At 37.2% G+C, this 17,990-nt stretch overlaps 1 protein-coding gene across 1 annotated transcript in view; it reads right to left on the bottom strand.

The window, feature by feature from the left end:
- The window catches only part of AXDND1 (axonemal dynein light chain domain containing 1), a 147,644-nt gene that overhangs the window by 90,469 nt on the left and 39,185 nt on the right, over nt 1–17,990 (bottom strand). Inside the window, exons 9-12 of the mRNA XM_044674894.1 lie at nt 11,597–11,737; nt 10,697–10,801; nt 8,785–8,905; nt 2,358–2,459 (exon numbers count right to left, since the gene is read on the bottom strand). Of these exons, the coding sequence (XP_044530829.1) occupies nt 2,358–2,459; nt 8,785–8,905; nt 10,697–10,801; nt 11,597–11,737 (469 nt within the window). The remainder of the gene's footprint in view (nt 1–2,357; nt 2,460–8,784; nt 8,906–10,696; nt 10,802–11,596; nt 11,738–17,990) is intronic.

Raw genomic sequence — 17,990 nt, 5'->3', positions numbered from 1 at the left:
CTGTGTATTGACTTATAGGTGGAAGAGTGGTAAGGGTAGGCAATGGGGGTCAAGTGACTTGCCCAGGGTCACACAGCTGGGAAGTGTCTGAGGCTGGATTTGAACCTAGGACCTCCCGTCTCTAGGCCTGGCTCTCAATCCACTGGAGCTACCCAGCTGCCCCCTTTTGTTTATTTTTTTTTAAGTGTTTCAATGGTGAGGGCTGAGGGTAAATGACTATGATGAAAACCAAAAGTCAAAAATAAGACAAAAAATGTATACATACATATCTTTGTTGGGACCACCCACATGAGAGTTTAGTGCAGTTCTATTATGTTTCCCATCACTATCTAATTTCTAAAGTTAAGAAAACTATCATCCTACTTTTAAAATATCATCTAAAAAATGATTTTTGAACTTTTCATTCTCAGAACCCCTTACATGCTTAGTTATAATAGAGGACCCCATAGAAAGCTTTTGTCTATATAAGTTTATAAAACTAAGCATTAAAACATCTTATTGTTTTGAAAATAGTTTTACAGATACCCTGAGAGACTCCCAGAAACACACTTTGACATTGCTGATCTAGAACATTATGGATCAGATTTATTCTTCTGCTATTTGAGGAATATTTCAATTTGATTTCCATTGAATTCTCTCAGAATTTTACACTAAATACACGCTGGACCCAAGGCTTTGCCCCAAACCAAAGTACTTAATATTTAACTTTGAAGTTTATCTGGCAGTCACAAAAAAAGGAGACTCCAGGAAGTTCAGAGAGTTAATAAACTTAGGCTACCTAAATCAAAAATCATCTTTTTATTGTTGATTGAAAAGAAAAATAAAAGAAAAATACTTAATCCCTCCTTCTTTCCGACTATGAGGATGGGGACCACATCTCCTGGATTCTTCATAGTTCTGAACATATAGCAGAGTTTCTGCATATAGCAAGTGTCTAATGAGTTTTTGTTGATAGAAAGTGGATCCTCCAAGTTCTCTCATCTACTCCCATTACTTTAATTATCATCTTTATGTAAGATGACATATATATGGATGCATGTGAATGAATACATGTATAGATATGTACACCATTGCTATCTATTTCTCTATCTTTTCCAGGTTCCATATTTCTAACCACCAACTGGACCATCTTAACTGAATGCCTCATTAATCTCATATTCAGCATATAGAAAACCAAACTCATGATTTCTTTTCCCAAATTTCTTCTTACCTTCCCAACTCCTGTTAATATTATTATATCCTTCTAATTATATTAATAGTACATTGATGATAATACAATCTTTAAATTGCCCAGGCTCAAATTCCTTATGCTACCTTCCATTTCCTCATCATCCATATGTAATCAATTGCCAAAGAACTATGCTTTCCTACTTGAAGCCCCCTCAGCACTTCACACAGAGTCTGGCATATAGTAGGTACTATAAACCTTTAATAAGTTATGCTTGTTAAACTGGGATTTTTCATCAATAACGGCTCTGGAATCTACCCTATCCACTTCTATTGCTACTTCAGTTTCTTTCCTAGATTATTTTGATAACTGCCTAAGTGGTCTCCCTGTATTCTCCTCTTTCCAAACCATTCTTTGAAGTGCAAACCAAAGTAACATTCCTAATGAACAAGTCTGTTCACTTTCCTTCCTGATCCAAAAACCTTCAGTGGTCTCTGATTTCTTCCAGAAAAAAAAATACAAACTCCTTCTCTTGGCATTTAAAAAACATCTTCAGCCTGGTTCCAAACACCTTTCCAGCCTTACTTTATAGCATTTCTTTTCACACACTCACCATTCCAACCAGATTGGGCCACATGTAATTCCCAAATCTCATCCTGGCTTCTGCCTTTGCACAGCACTGTTCTCCACAAAGGGTACATATTTTTCCAGCCTCTCTGCCCATGGAAACTCTTTTCTTTCAAGGCCTACTAGCCCAAATGATACCTTCTCCATTAAGTCTCCTCTGAATCCACCAGATAGATGCGACCCTGCCTTCAAATCTTTTGTCATTGTTTTTCTCAGCTCCTCAAGTGCTTCGTATCAGTTATCTGTGCGTGTGTGTGTGTGTGTGTGTGTGTGTGTGATGCGCTCTGATGTACAATTAATTCCTGAGAGTGACTGTGTCCTTTTCTATCTTTTATAACCCTTAGGACCTAGATTGATGTCTCAAATAGAGAAGGAATTTAATAAATGTTTGCAAAATCAAACAAATAGAAATGAATCAATGAATGAACATGTTTTCTCCCTCAGTTTACCAGATTCATTGGATACAAGTCATATAATTTTATATATACGCACCCTTTGGCCATTGCCTCCAACCCCCTATACAAATGCTACCACCCTTAGTTCTTCTTAAATTGATGTTTACCTGGTATGCCAGCATTACAATGAAGTGTGTGACATAATTATTCCAAGCCTTTTCATTCAGATAAAGTTTTTTGGCCATTATGAGGTTGTTTTTTTCAATCACCTATAAGAAAGTTATATGATTATCAAGATTTGGACTGAATAGGGACAAACTTCACCAAATGAAATCCAATATTGACTTTTGTTGCTGTTTTCAGTTGTTTCAGACTCTTCCTGGCCCTGTTTAGGGTTTTCTTGGCAAAGATACTGGAGTGGTTTGTCATTTCCTATTCCAGCTCACTTCACAGAGAAGGAAGCTGAGACCAATAGGATTAAGTGACTTGTCCAGAATCACACAGCTAGTAAATGTATGATGCCAGATTTGAATTCATGAAGATGATTGCAAGCCCAGTGCTCTATCCACTGTACCTCCTAGCTGCTGCACTATTTTTAGTGAGCCATGAAATAAACTGAAAAGTTTTTTTTAATCATTCATATAATTAACTAGTTTGAACCAGAACCCAACCTGCATTTTTCTAATACCACTGAATTAAAACAAATCAGAGAATGGAATAATAGAATATTGAAACTGTGGAGAACCTTAGAGATCTAACTTCTAGCCTAACAGGGAAATCCTATCTACAACATACTTGATAGATGATCGTCTAGATTCTACATGACAAGGTCCAGTGATGGGGACCTCATTCCCTCACAAGACAACCCATTCAATTTGGGGGTAGTTCTAGTTACAAAGATTTTTTTTTGGTCTTGTTTGAGCCAATATAAGAATTGATGCTTTCTTATAATTTCTACCATTGACCCTAGTTCTACTTTCTACATTTGCCCAGCCCCATGACACCATTGCCTATTAAATATTTAAGGATGATGAATATATCTCTCATAAAATATCTCCTCTCCTAGCTAAACTTCCTGGGTTCATTCAATTATTCTTCCTATAATTACATGGTTTCTAGACTTTTCACCACCCTGATTGCCTCCTTCTGGACTCTATTCATCTTTGCAACATGTCTATCAAAATGTAAATCTAAACACAATATTTCAAGATGTGTTCTGATTAATGAAGACAATTCTTACCTGCCAGGAATACATTCTTACTTGTTCTGATCACTACACTTCTATTAATGCAATCTATGATAACATTAACTTTTAAGCTTTTAGTTAGGTAGCACTCTAGATTGCGCTCAATAAAATGCTTTTAAATCAAGTCTCCTTAATTCAATTTTTGGGAAATTTATTTTTGAATCCCAAATGTAAGACTATATATACATTTCATTCTGGAAGAGAGGGGGGAAGGAATTCATTAGGCCTTAAAAAATAATAAGAGGGGAAGAAAAAGGGAGGGGGTGGAAAGGGAAATAAATTTAATTCTGTTTATTTCATTCCCACCCTGATTCCATCCCTTACACTAAAGTTCTCCAATGCCTTGTCATGGCAAGCAGTTGTGATCCTTGATTCTCTAAGGCTATGCCAGTTAAAAGTAAGATCTGACAAGGCCATCAAACTGGAAAGTCCTCGAGTTCAATCCCAGTGATTTATTGTATATCTGTTGTCTAAAAATCAACCTGTGTTTGTATAGGCTTATCTCTAAAGGTTCAATTCCACTCAATAAACAATTAAGTGCCAACTATGTGCCAGACTCAATGCTAAGCACTAGGGATACAAATAAGAAAAAGAAAGATGGTCCCTGCCTTCAAGGAACTCTCAATCATCCCCACAAACGTGGGGAAAGGTGAAGAGAGAGATAAGCTACCAAGAGTTATCTTGTTTCGTGGAGTTCAGACCAAGCAGAGTGGCAGATAGATAGTGGAATGAATGTTTTTTGGTTTTGGTTTTTTGAACCAGAGCAACTCATAAAACTGCCGTTAGTAGAGAAAGTACTGCACCTGGAGTTAGAAGAGACACAAGTATTTCCCAACTCCCAAACCAGTAATTTGATGATAATAGTCAAATTAATTAAATTATCTAGCCTCAGTTTCCTCATCTGGAAAATGAAGATAAAAGTATGACTGGTGCCTACTTCCCAGGGTTATTTTGAGGATCCATTTGATGTTCCTAAAATGCTTGCTAAGTGCAATGTTCATTGTTGTTGTTGTTGTTACTTACTAAAGTATAAAGAAACTGAATTCTGAATTGGGAGATGAAGTGTCCACAAGGAGTATATAAAATATTGACAGACCGTGGGGCTAGTTAGCCAGATAAGGTTGTTTCCAACTTTATGTCTGCCATCTAGCACATTAACTATCCTAACCAACTTTCTATCATGTATATTTAACTACTAAGTAGCTGTTAGTAATTCACTAGGGAGTCCTCTACTCATCTTGGGATTTTTCCTATGCCCTAAAAGGGTGGATGTGCTAACTCAGGACAGTGTTCTTCTTCTTTTTTTTTTTTTAAGTGTGTACCTATATTTTTTTTATTTTTTATTTTTCTTTTATTTTCTTTTAATTTTTCTTTTGATTATTTTCCCCTAGTTACATATTTCATGTTCTTTCCCTCTCCCCCAAAGTCCCCTAACCCCCCCCTTAGCCAATGCACAATTCCGCTGGGTTTTACATGTATCATTGATCAAGACCTAATTCCATATTATTGATAGTTGGACTACTAGAGTTATCATTTAGTGTCTACATCCCCAACAGCCCATGTGATCAAACAGTTGTTTTTCTTCTGTGTTTCTTCCTCTGAATGTGGCTAGTTTTCTTTCTCATAAGTCTCAGGGCAGTGTTCTTAATGGTTACCAGGGAGTCAGAAACCTTTCATCCCCAGTTCCTCTCTCTACAGAGCAATCAATAACATTTATAAAGCACATCTACATGGGAGATTTCCACATCCTGTTTCCACAATCTGATCTCTGGTCTCCAGTGAGAGGTAGAACCAGGCCTTGACCTCTAGCCTACCAGCTTCTGCTATGCCTATCCCCTGAGAGAAAGCTGCTAGAAGCCAGTCGGGTGACTTCCATCTTTGCTGACATATGTCTATTTCTGCCTTTTGCTGCCAGCCTGATCTCCCAAATCTAGATAGGGAGAACCTCCAGTGCAAAAAGGAGCAGCCTTTCCCTTTAACCTTGGGGGTTCCGTTTCCTCTTGTGTCTCTCCCTTGAGGGAAGAGGATAGTTGGTAGAGAGTAAGACTTCCATCTCCTAACTGCACCATTTCCTGCCTAATCTCCAGCCTTTGGAGACAAGAGGAGTAGTGAAACAGGGTCTTCCGTCTAACTGTGTGCCTGCCTTATCTCCAAGCCCCTCTATGAAGAAAAGTGGTGTCTTCCTCACAAGGATGAGCATTCTTACACTGTAACCCATACATCCCAGTGATTCTGAACTCCTGTAAGATCATCATCCAAACCCCATTCCCCAGTCCCATCTCCCAATTCCTTCTTCCCCTTCTCCTCATTCCCCTCAATACTTCCACTCCAAAGTCCCAACCAAATGCCACTCACCCCTTCCACTGTGCCCTCTGGAAGACCTGCTCCATAGGCAACAAACTTCCTTTCATCCTAAATCTTTTCCTCTCTCACTCCTTCCAACTAGCAAATCGTTGATTTCCCCTTAATGAAGTGGGATTTTTTTTGTGATTTCTAATGATACGGCCACTCTTTCCATGCTGGCTATAACTTTACTTATTCCCCTTAGCTCACTAGGCAAGGTGTGGAGTTGGAATACTCTGCTGCCCATTACTACTTCCAATGCTCAGAAACCTCTTTTTCCTTTGAGGAGATGTATATTGACCAGCTGACTGATAGGCATTGTGTTATGTGTTAGGGATACAGAGAAAGGCAAAAGGCAGCCCCTGCTCTCTAAGAGCTCGCAGTCTAATGGGGGAGGCAAGATACAGACAACTATTTACAGATAAGCTGCAGACAGGATAAATTGGAGATAATCAATGGAGGAAATCAACAAAAGTTTGAGCAGTCTAACTCACTATCAGGAGTAATGTGAATTTGTGAATCTACCTAATTAGAACTGAACTCTGAGTCCTCACCCATGATGAAGTCCTGACTCCTTTTTTTTTTACAACTTCTTTCACTTCAGTGAGCACTGGTCACAATGATCCTCAAAGATTGGCAATGGCTTCTGAAGAAATAGATACATGCTTGGATGCTGCTTATTTTTGCATAAAACCAAAATGCAAGTAAATAGTACTTAGAGCCAGGCATATAAGGCTTAATAAAATATGTACCAAACAGCTACTTCCTACTCACTCAAAGCTTGGATGCTTTCCCTAGGCAAATCTGGACCCCAGGAGTTCTGGAACTTGAACATTTAGAGATTATTTTGTTTTCCACGGCTATGTACCAAATAAGAGGGGGGAAAAAGAGTGAAACAATATAGTTCCCAAAAGATGTTCAACCCAGTCTTTCAGTAGGACTGGTCATTAGAAGCAGAAGCACCAACTATGGAGGAACACTGGACCTGGCACAAGAGTACATAACTCTTATGCAGACTGGAATTCAAGAGTTTCAGAGTTTTGCTGTCTTGGATATACTGACCTGGAAAGAACTTCTGACGAACTTTTTAATCTATATCAAAATTTGCTTACCATCTCAGGAAAGGGAAGAGAAAGGGAGGAAGTGAATTTGGAACTCAAAATTTTAGAAAACTAATGTTAAAATTTGTTTTTGCATATAATTGGGAAAAGACAAAATAGAAAAAAGAACTTCTGACCCTCTCTGTCATAGCTAGCCTCATCTGGAGAAAAGCGAGTAGGCATGGTGGCTATCTGTGGCAAGGAGAAGTCTGCCATTATTGCATCCCTGATCACTTTTACCCATAACCCAAGTCTCTGCTTCAGCTTTGCCTTGATACTTCCTCTCTTGCTCCCCAGTTAAAAAGCATCTGAGCCATATCTGAACTCAGGTTTTCCTGCCTCCATGACTATTGCTCTATCCATACTTGCCCATAAATGATTTTTTTTAAATGCTGAGTATGTAACAAGACCCAGAAACATTCTACTAGAGACATAACAATTATCTCTGAACTTGAATCCATATTTCAATGTTTGAGTCTATAATTATGATGATATTGGGGATATGGTCTATCATTATTGTCATTATTCACAGATACTGTTAATATTTCACAGGTGGGGATAAAAAAATGTGGAGTTGTGAGACTAATAACAAAGTTATCAATATGGCTACAAAACAGCCATTTATTTAGTGTAGACACCAAAACACCAAAGGAAAAGAATAATAGAGCCCAAGAGAGTTATCTGAGTTATCAGAATCAACTCCTTGAAGATATATGAGCCTTTTTCCCCCTAGACACTAGGGTTAGCTAAATTGCCAATTTGGCATTCTTACTAAGTCCCCTCTCTCTTTACTGATCAATCATAGAAAATGTACTCCTAGTCATACTTCAATAAATTCTTATAGATGTAAGAAGAAAAGGATTCTGAACTCCATATTAGCTAAGTAATAAAAACAATAATAGTAAATGGCTTTTTTCTAGAGCTGTAATATTTGCATTGTGTCATTGAAGCCTTACAACAGCCCTGTGAGGCAGGCTCTTTAGGTGTTATGATCCCAATTTTACAGGTGAGGAAACTAAGGCTTCTAGTGGTTAAGTGACCTGCTCATGGTCACATAGTAAATTTCAGGTGCAGTATCTGAACCCAGGTCTTCCTGGCTCTACAACTAGGATTCTTTTCTCTATCAAAAAAAAAGTAAGTAAATAAGCGTCTTGGGGCAATTAGTTGGCTCAGTGGATAGAGAACCAGGTTTAAGGATGGGAAGTCCTGGGTTCAACTCCAGCCTTAGACACTTCCTAGCTGAGCAAGTCACTTAACCCCAATTGCCTAGCCCTTACTGCATCTATACTTAGTATTTATTCTAAACCTGAAGATAAGGGTTTTAATAAATAAATGTCTTTAGTTTTCAAGGTATGTAGCTTCATTGGCCAATTATTAGTTGATCAATAAATATTAAGTAACTACTATATGCCAAACTTCCAGTATGATAAGTGCTAGGGATACAAATAAGATGAATGAAACAATTCTTACTCATAAGTAGCTTACAATATTTTCTTAATTAAAAAAAAAAAAAAGACCTTTACCTTCTGTCTTAGAATTGATACTAAGTATTGGTTCCAAGGCAGAAGAATGTTAAGGGTTAAGCAACTGAGGTTAAGTGGCTTACCTAGCCTAGGGTCAGAAAGCTAGGAAGGAGCTTACATTTTAATAGGGAAGCTGAAAAATACATATATATATATGTATATACATATATGTATGTATTCAATAAATATAAAGATAATAATTACAAATTGTTCAACACAGAGCAGCTTAAGAGGGAAGACATGAGCAATTAAGGGGTTTTGGAAAGACTAGAATACACTTCCCTTGGTCTGAGCTTTTGTATTAGTGTTATTTACGACTATATAATGAATCATTGTACTGAGGGGAAAAAATAAAATGATTGTGAGGAATATCCAGCTCTACCTTTAGGGCCAAATCATAGGTGGCTGCGCACCAGACATCTCTTTCTGTTGTTAACTGCTTAAGATCAGATTCCATCCTTCCTCTTTGTGATGTATATAAGTCATGATATTCTTCCACAATTCTAAATTTAAAGACAAAGGAAACACTGGCTTGGTCATGATCTAAAAATATTATTAATGTACTATTTTTTAAAGTCAATTAGTCATGTCTTATTCTTTGTGATCCCATTTGGAGTTTTTCTTAGCAAAGATACTGCAGTGATTTACCATTTCCTTCTCTAGGTCATTTTGCAAATAAGGAAATGGTGGCAGACTGGATTAAGTGACTTGCCCAGAGTCACACAGCTAATCACTATCTGAGGTTTGATTTGAACTCAGGTCCTCTTGATTCAAGACCAGCATGCTATTTATTAAACCACCTAGCTGTCCCATTAATGTTTTCTTAAAACAGGAATTCATTTTACACTAATCTTTAGATAACTGTGGCACAGTCTAAAGATACAGGCAACAGCCACGTTTCACATTGAATGAAACAGAAGAGATAATATTAAATGGTCTTCTAAATCTTTTGGGAAAAAGCAATTAATAAAAATATAAAGTCCAAGATATTTTTTCCTTTCTCTAGATAGTTTTCATATCATTTTTCTTTCATTTATGGAATCTGTACATGATATTCCAGCAACAATTATAAATACAAAGTACTTCAAAAATCTGAAAGCATTATATAAATGCCAATAGCTACTATTATTATTTATTCAATCAATCAATACACAACTATTAAGCATCTATTATGTGCCAGCCACTGTGCTAAGTGCTGGGGATGTGAAAAAGTCAAAAAATTGTCCCTGCCCTTAAAGAGCTTATAATCTAATCTAATTACTTATAATTCAGTGGCCACTTAATATTCAAAATATAGTATGACAAGTTATTAAGAAAACTGAATGTATCAGGAATACTGATTTTGTTAAAATGTAATAAATGCCTCCATTCATTTCTGGCTATTTCTTTTATATTTGAAAAAAGCATATTATATCATTTTTCCAGTCTTGAGCTATAAATAAGGAGGAGAGACTGCAGCCAAAAACAGAATGCAATACCATTTTATTTAAGTGATTTAATCCAGTTTAAAATATACATTATGGATGGAGAATATTACTTCTTGTTAAGGGTTTTTTTTTTTAAGTGTGGTGAATGATGTGACAATTTCTGGTCAGCTAATAGCCACTATACAAAATCACTGATAAAATTAATAAAATTATCATTCTATTTCTCCTTTCTTCTCCCCCTCTAAAACTCCTAGGAAAATGTAATATGCTACTTGCTTCTATTTTTTCATCTCCCACTCATTCTGATTTCTATTTTCACTAGTCAATAAAGACACGAACAATTTCTTGACTGCTACATCCATTAGAATTTTCTCAGTCCTTGCCATCTTTATGGTAGCTAGGTGGCACATTGTCTATAGCACCAGAAATGAAGTCGAGAAAACTCATTTTCAGATAATGACTAGCTGTGTTACCCTGGACAAGTCACCTCATCCTGTTTGTCTCATTTCATCACCTGTAAAATGAATCGGAGAAAGAAATGACAAACCACTCCAGTATCCTTGTCAAGAAAACCCCAAATGGGTTCACAAAAAATTTTCACATAACTGAAAAAAAAAAAGATTGCAGTTAGCTAGACACAGTACACAAGGCATAATTAACAGAATGTTTAACATAGAAACAACCAGAACTCTTTCCCTAAAAGAATAAGGACTCATTATCCTACTCCTACTTCAAGAGAGAACTCATCCATTATGTTCCTACAAAAGATACACATTGTCATCTTAGAACTCAGAAAATTAGCATTTTGTTTCTTAAAAACAATTCACCTTTCCCCACCCCATTTAACTCAGAGCTTGAGAAACTCACCTGGCATTCTTCTCTGCATTGCAAAGTGCCAGCATCAATTCTTCATGGATTTTCTCTGATTTTTTCTTCAATTTTATATCATATTCCCGAACTAGAAATAGCTCTCTAAAATCAAAAAAGACATTTTATTTCCAAAAGTTTCTGTGGAGTATTTTAGTTTTATCCTAAAACTGGAAAATCCCCATAGAAATCTACGTGTGTGTGGGTCCCATTCACGTTTGAGCCTGGAAGGCCTTTGGAGGTCAAATAGCAATGAGAATGTGGTCATTTAACACATTCTTCTCAGGAATAGTGTGGCTTATGTTCAGTGTGGCTACATTTTAGTTCTAAATTCTAGGTTTATGGCACTAATGAATAAGTTTCATTTTCCCTCTTCTTTTTCCAGTTGTTTTTTTTTAAATACAGAATACTTCACGAACTTGAATGTTGTCCTTAACTCCTTGTCATTCCAATTTTCATAATGAGCATGTTCAGTTCCATTTTTCAGAAGTTTCATGAGAAACCGTCCTGTGACTATGAGTCAGTCACATCAGTCCTCAGTTTCCTAGTTTGTTAAATGAGGATTTGAACATGTCCTCTCTGAGGATCAGTCAATGAGGGAATTAGAATAGATTATCTCCAATAACACTTCCCAGCTCTCAAAAAGTATAATTATTTAATCTTGGAACTTAGTCATATATCCAGACATTTCAGTGGGTTAGGCCCTAATAAGTTACTAATTCATTATGTCAGAGAATTAAAATTTTTAAACTGCTAAAAATCTTAGGTAGATCACACCCCAGCATCAGGAAGGTAACATTTGGTAGGTATATGTATAAATACACACACACACACACACACACACACACACACACACACACAAAATGTAAGAGGTTTTTAAAAGACAATCGAATTTCATACCTGCTCAGCTCTTCAACAACGTTCTTGAAGTTAAACAATTCTTCTATGATGCGTTTGTCCATTATCCGTTGAGCCACCATGTCTTTGTAAAAATCAATCATCTGACGAGCTATTTGGTCAAGCAATTTCACATACCTCTGTCTATTAGAGTGGGGGAAAGGAGAAGTCTACAGTGAATAAGAGATAGTTAAAGGAAGGTATGCAAGGAAAAAAGTGAAATAATAGGAGAGAATAGACATTCTTATATGCATATGTATATATGTATGTGAATATTTCAAATATATTTCTCTGTACACCTATTCTCTTTCCTAGTATAAGTAAGTTTTTTGAGGGTAGAGACTGTTTCATGTTTGTCTTTGTATACTCGGAGAAAAAACAAGAAGCACTGTATGGACTAAAATCAAGAGGGGATATCAAGCCAGGAATGATGAGAAGCTCTTAAGAATGAAATTCTTAAAGCAGCAAAAAAGGGGTAGTTAGGTGGCTCAGTAGATAGAGAGCCAGGGCTAAAGATGGGAGGGTCCTCAGTTCAAATCTGGCCTCAGACACTAACTAGTGGTGTGACCATAGGCAAGTCACTTAACCCTAATTGTCACTTAACCCCAATTGCTTAGCCCTCTTGCTCTTCTGCCTTGGAACTGATACTTGTATTGATTCTAAGACAGAAGTTTAAAAAAAAAGCAAATAAAAGTAATTCCAACAAAGGATCTAGATGTACAAAAATATTTATAGACATTTTCGTGTTAGTAAACAATTGGAAAGTAAGGGGATGCCCATCTATTGAGGAATAGCTCAACAAATTACAGTGCAGGAATGTAATGGAATAGTATGATAAAAGTAACACATTCAAAGAAACTTAGGAAGACTTATATGAATTGAAAATGGAATGAACGGAGCAAAATCACCAGAACGGTGTACATAATGACTACAAAATTGTGAAGAAAAACAGTGTTGAAAGAATTAAGAACTCAGAACAATGCAATGACCAATGATGACACCAAAGGATTGATAACAAAGCCCCTAGTTCACCTCCTAAGATATGATGGATTTGAGGTGCAGTTTGAAACAAATATTTTTAAACATGTAGAGTTTGATTTATTTTGCATCACTGAACTGAATTTTTTACAGGGAAGGGCTTTCACATTTTTTTTATTTTGGGTAGCAATTTAGCAGGGAGAAGGGGCTATTGTTAGTGGTATGAAGAAAAAGAGGGAAAAAAGGAAAAGAAGATCATGGAAGTATTTTTTTCATTAATAAGAGAGAACAGAAGAAATCCACAGAAGATAAAAATAATGGGGGGCAGCTGGGTAGCTCAGTGGAGTGAGAGTTAGGCCTAGAGACGGGAGGTCCTAGGTTCAAACCCAGCCTCAGCCACTTCCCAGCTGTGTGACCCTGGGCAAGTCACTTGACCCCCATTGCCCACCCTTGCCAATCATCCACCTATGAGACAATATACCAAAGTATAAGGGTTTAAAAAAAAAAATAAGCAGGACAACCTTGAAATCAAAGTGTGGAATTTGTTATATAACTTCTTAAAAGCAAGCTCTGTGTAATAGAAATTCATGATTTCATATATAATCATCTCTTTTTCTTATCCTATGGGGAAATGTTTATGTTTGTCAAGTTTGGAATAAAAAAAATTATTTTAAATAATTATTCCAATAACAAGGAAAAGGAAAAGTGTTCAAAGAGAAACCCTATGTCCCTAGAGAATATAAACTACTTGAGGTCAAGGAAATGCTTTTCATGTTTCTTTTGTAATTCCAAAATGTGGAATTAGGATTTGAACCCCAGAACTCTCCCAGCTTCCCATGTTCTTTCTCATGTTACATACTAATGTAGGGAGGATATATTTTGATGTTGCCCCACCTCTCGCTCTCTTTTCCCCTGATCACGGCTGAGAAAGCAGGTTTTACTCAAGCTTTTGCTTTTGTCCTTTTATTTCTTCTATTTCAAGTGATTATTAATAAGTCTTATAAAATATAATACTTTGAGTTATTGGATATTAATTTAAATTTTACAAAAACTTAATACAATGTCAGTGGAGTGCAAGGTCTGGCCAGTTCCATGCTGAAAAAAGGGAATATGATCCAAATAACTAATAATTATACTATATGTGTGTATGTAGGTATGTGTATACATATACACATATGTATATATACAAAAAAGAAAATTTAAGTTTTGCAAAATATTTTATCAACAGTGTATCATTTTTCTAGTACAGAGAACTTCATCATATATCCCCAGATTACATATGCCCAACATTATGGAATTCCCATAAGATTAACTCAGGGAAAAGACCTTAGTTACTAGTCAAGTTCTGGAGAAGTCTTCAAAATACATTAGAGATTCAACTGAAGTTTATGACACTACTGACCAATGGACACATAGAGCACAACCTAGACCAGTGATAGTGAACCTTTTAGAGATGGAGTGCCAGGCCCTACCCTCACCCCCGACTGAATGCTGTGCCCCTCCCCCCACCAAGTGCCAAGCATGCCCTGAACCCACCCTTTACCCCACTGGGCTGCTGAGCAGAGAGGCAGGTGAAGTGAGGATGTCCTCAGTGAGTGTAGAGAGGGGAAGGGGAGTGGTCCAAGTGCTCCACTCCCCTCTAGCTCTGCCAAAACTGTGAGCCATCCACCTTACCCCCTGTGCACTCCCATTGGGCAGAGGGGCAGGGGCTGTGAAAAAAATGTCATCAGGCATGGACAATGGGGGGAGGGGAGCAGCTTTGCCTGAGTCCCTCTGTCTTTCTAGTAGTGAACTCTGGCGTGTGCCCACAGAGAGCGCTCTGTGTGCCATCTTTGGCACCTGTGCCATAGGTTTACCATCACTGACCTAGACCATGTGCTTTTGTGCCACAAACTTATTACAGGCAAATCTAGTTCTTGTTAATGGTAGAAAGTGCCAAGATAACATGATGCACTTGGACTGTTACTACTTTAGGTAGCCTATTCTCCCCATATCTGTTCTTAGCACACATACTAGAGATTCAATCAATGACAGTTTTGATGAACTGAAAATAAAACCTCCAAAGGAGAATCCTGACCACTGAACAAACATTAAGGTAGGCACAGGAACAGGAGAACAAGTGAGAAAGCAATGGAGAACAAAGGCTTGAATGTAGGTACCCAGAGACCAAGTCTAGGGAGATTTCCTCTCAGAACTCTTGCCTTAGGTTATAGGTATTCAAGGACATTCATTATCTTTTTAGCAACAGAAACAGATGAGCTAGGAACCATTAAGCAAGGACACTTACCCAATCATTCTTATTTCCTATCTTAAACTTGTTATGTTCTCTTGAGTTCCCATAAGCCATCCTTAAGTTGATGGGATCACTGGCTCAACTGATTATAAATAAGGAAAGAGAGATGAGGAAAAATCGACTGACTTGCCTAGTGATTTAGATGAGAGAGCCAAGATTAGAGTCTAGGTCTTTTGACTTCAAGTACAGTGTTTTTACCATTATGCCATTCTGATACTGGCACAGGAGTTAGCAAGAGATATCCATTCCTTTTTCCTGGTATAAGAATTAATTAGTTAATGGGATTAATTAGAGAATAAGGTTGCTTATAAGACAATCTACAGTTTAGAGAAATAGGTTTTGAAGGGGTTACCTTAAGACTAAGCTAGAATCTTCTTGGAGGTTCCTTACGAGAATTTACAATGATCCTTTGGTGGGAATGTTGGAAGTTAATTGCTACTCTTGGGTTGATTCTCTCAAGAGTAAGGAGGTGAAGGATTTCCCTCTGATTTCTTGTGGAAGATTTTAGAGATAGTTGGTCTGAAAAAACATCTTGAATATTGAAGAAGGTTTGAAAGTCTGCCTGATCAGAAAGCAGAGGAGTTACTAGGCAGTTCTGCGGAACTCCTGTTGGGGGCACCAGAGAGCAACTGCTAGAAGAGTGAGCAGCCTGTGATCTGACACAGACTTTTTTTTAACTTGTCCGGAAAGAGAGTTGGCGGATTTTTATAATATTAAGTTCATTGGTTTTGGAAATAGGTTTAGTAAGTAAGATTATATAATTTGTAGTCAGACAGTATAGAGTTGAGGAGGATTACCTTTTGGTAATCAAGAAAACATCTTTTGTAAGACAGACTTTTAAAGGGAATATAGATTTATAATTACTTAGTTATAGGGAATATATCTACAATAATTTTCTTTATGTTTCCTTTTACTTTCTCTTTCCTAAGATTTTTAAGTTATAATAAATAGTTCTTTTTTATATAAATAGTTCTTTTTTATATAATCAGTCTGAGCAGAATTTCCTTCAACTGCTAAGACCAGCCATTTTTCTAAATGACAAACTACAGGATCACCTCCAAACCAAAAAAGTCTATCTATAACCACTAATAACTAGTGGCAAATATAAATACCAATCAATATTAAAGGTCAATATACCTTATTACACTGGTTAAGAACTTTTATCAGAGGCACACGGGGAGATCTGATACCACCCACTCCCATACAAACACACACCTCACCACCACCACCACCAGTGCTCTATCCATTGTCCAAGTGGTTTCTAGGAAGTCAGTACCATGGCCAGGAAAGTGGAATTGGACAACTGGTCTGTTTTGTAATGGCCTTTTGAGTAGGCAGGTGCATGCTACAGGGAGATTTAAGAGGAGGGACAGTAGGACCTGCTGCCTGTAGTTATTAAATTAAACACTATTATAGAGGTAATCAACAGACATGATTATTAGTGGAGAATGATTCAAACCCAGGAAAAGCTCCAGAGTACAAGGAAGATGTGACTCTACTAAATGGAATCTCTGCAAGAGGATTAGATGCAGATATTTTTCTATCTCTCCCCAGGCCATTGTCCTATGGGAGAGTGGTCAACACAGCTAGGTGCTGGCCTAGAATTTCCATCTCCCAGAACTTTTGTGCACTGTAACTCACTTGGCATGGGCGTATGAAGATAAAGCCTTACTGAGATAGTGTGGGGCACAGCTCTGTGCCAATTCTGAGAATGCCACCTTAAACTTTGGGCATATTTGAAAAGTCCAGACATAAGAGCTATCCATATCCATCTAGAGAGAGAGTCATAATGTTTGCTATGTCCTTTAAATAAAACGTTGAAATTGAATTAGACTGCTACTATTGCCAGAGGTACTTTGTGCCTAAAAGAATTCTCTGGGTTTTTTTCACTACACTTTGAGGCTACATACTCTTAAATAGAATGTCCCAAACTAACACTCAACATGCTAATGTTGCAAAGGATGGGAAAGGAGAAAATACCAGCTGTTCACTGATGCTACTCACTCTCTTCTATGAAAAGGGGCTTTATATGTATGACCTCATTTAATCATGCCATATGAGGATTAGATGAAGAAATTAGGAATGTAGAGCCTATAAAAGAAAAGATTAGGCAGAGGCAAGGGGAGGCAAGGAGTTGGGAGTAATCATAGCTGCCTATAAGTATCTGAAAGGTTTTCTGATAGAAGAGAAATTAGACTTGTTCTGCTTGACCCCAGAAGGCACCACTAAGGAACAAGTTACAGAAATAAAGACATTGGGAGCAGCAGCTAGGTGGCTCAGTGGATTGAGAACCAGGCCCAGAGACAGGAGGTCCTGGATTCAATTCTGGCCTCAGACACTTCCAAGCTATGTGATCCTGGGCAAGTCATTTAACCCCCATTGCCCAGTCCTTGACACTCTTCTGCCTTGGAACCAATACACAGTACTGATTCTTCTTCTTTTTTTTATTCAAAGATATTTTATTTTATGTAATAACAGTTTTCAATATATATTTTCCAAATTATAAGATCCAAATTTTCTCCCTTCTTCCCTTCTCAGAGATGCTAAGCAATTTGATTTGGATTATACAAGTATTATTGTGCAAAACATATTTCCATATTAGTCATTGTTGTATGAGATTACTCATTTAAAACCAAAACCCCAAAGTAAAACCATAAATAAACATGAAATATAGTATACTTTGATCTGCATCTGACTCCCAACAATTCTTTCTGTGGAGGTAGATGGCATTCTTTGTCATAAATTCCTCAGAACTGTCCCAGTTCACTGAATTGCTGAGGGTAGCCAAGTCTTTCAGTTGATCACTCCACAATATTGCTGTTACTATGCACATTGTTCTCCTGGTTCTGCTTATTTCACATTGCATCAGTTCACAGAGATTTTTCCAGTCTTTTCTGAAATCATCTTGCTTAGCATTTCTTACAATAGTATTCCATCACCAACATATGCCACAATTTGTTTAGCCATTCTCCAATTGATGGCAATGTATTAGTGTACCAATTTTGTCCTTCTAATATTTATCACTTTATTTAACTGTCTTACTGGCCAATCTGATAGGTATGAGATGGTACATCAGAGTTATTTTAATTTGCATTTCTCTACTCATGAGTGACTAAATGCATTTTT

The sequence above is a fragment of the Gracilinanus agilis genome, chromosome 4 (assembly GCF_016433145.1).
Source record: "Gracilinanus agilis isolate LMUSP501 chromosome 4, AgileGrace, whole genome shotgun sequence".
NCBI lineage: Eukaryota > Metazoa > Chordata > Mammalia > Didelphimorphia > Didelphidae > Gracilinanus > Gracilinanus agilis.
Note: the sequence above shows the minus strand (reverse complement) of the source record. Positions and strands in the feature narration are given on the sequence as shown.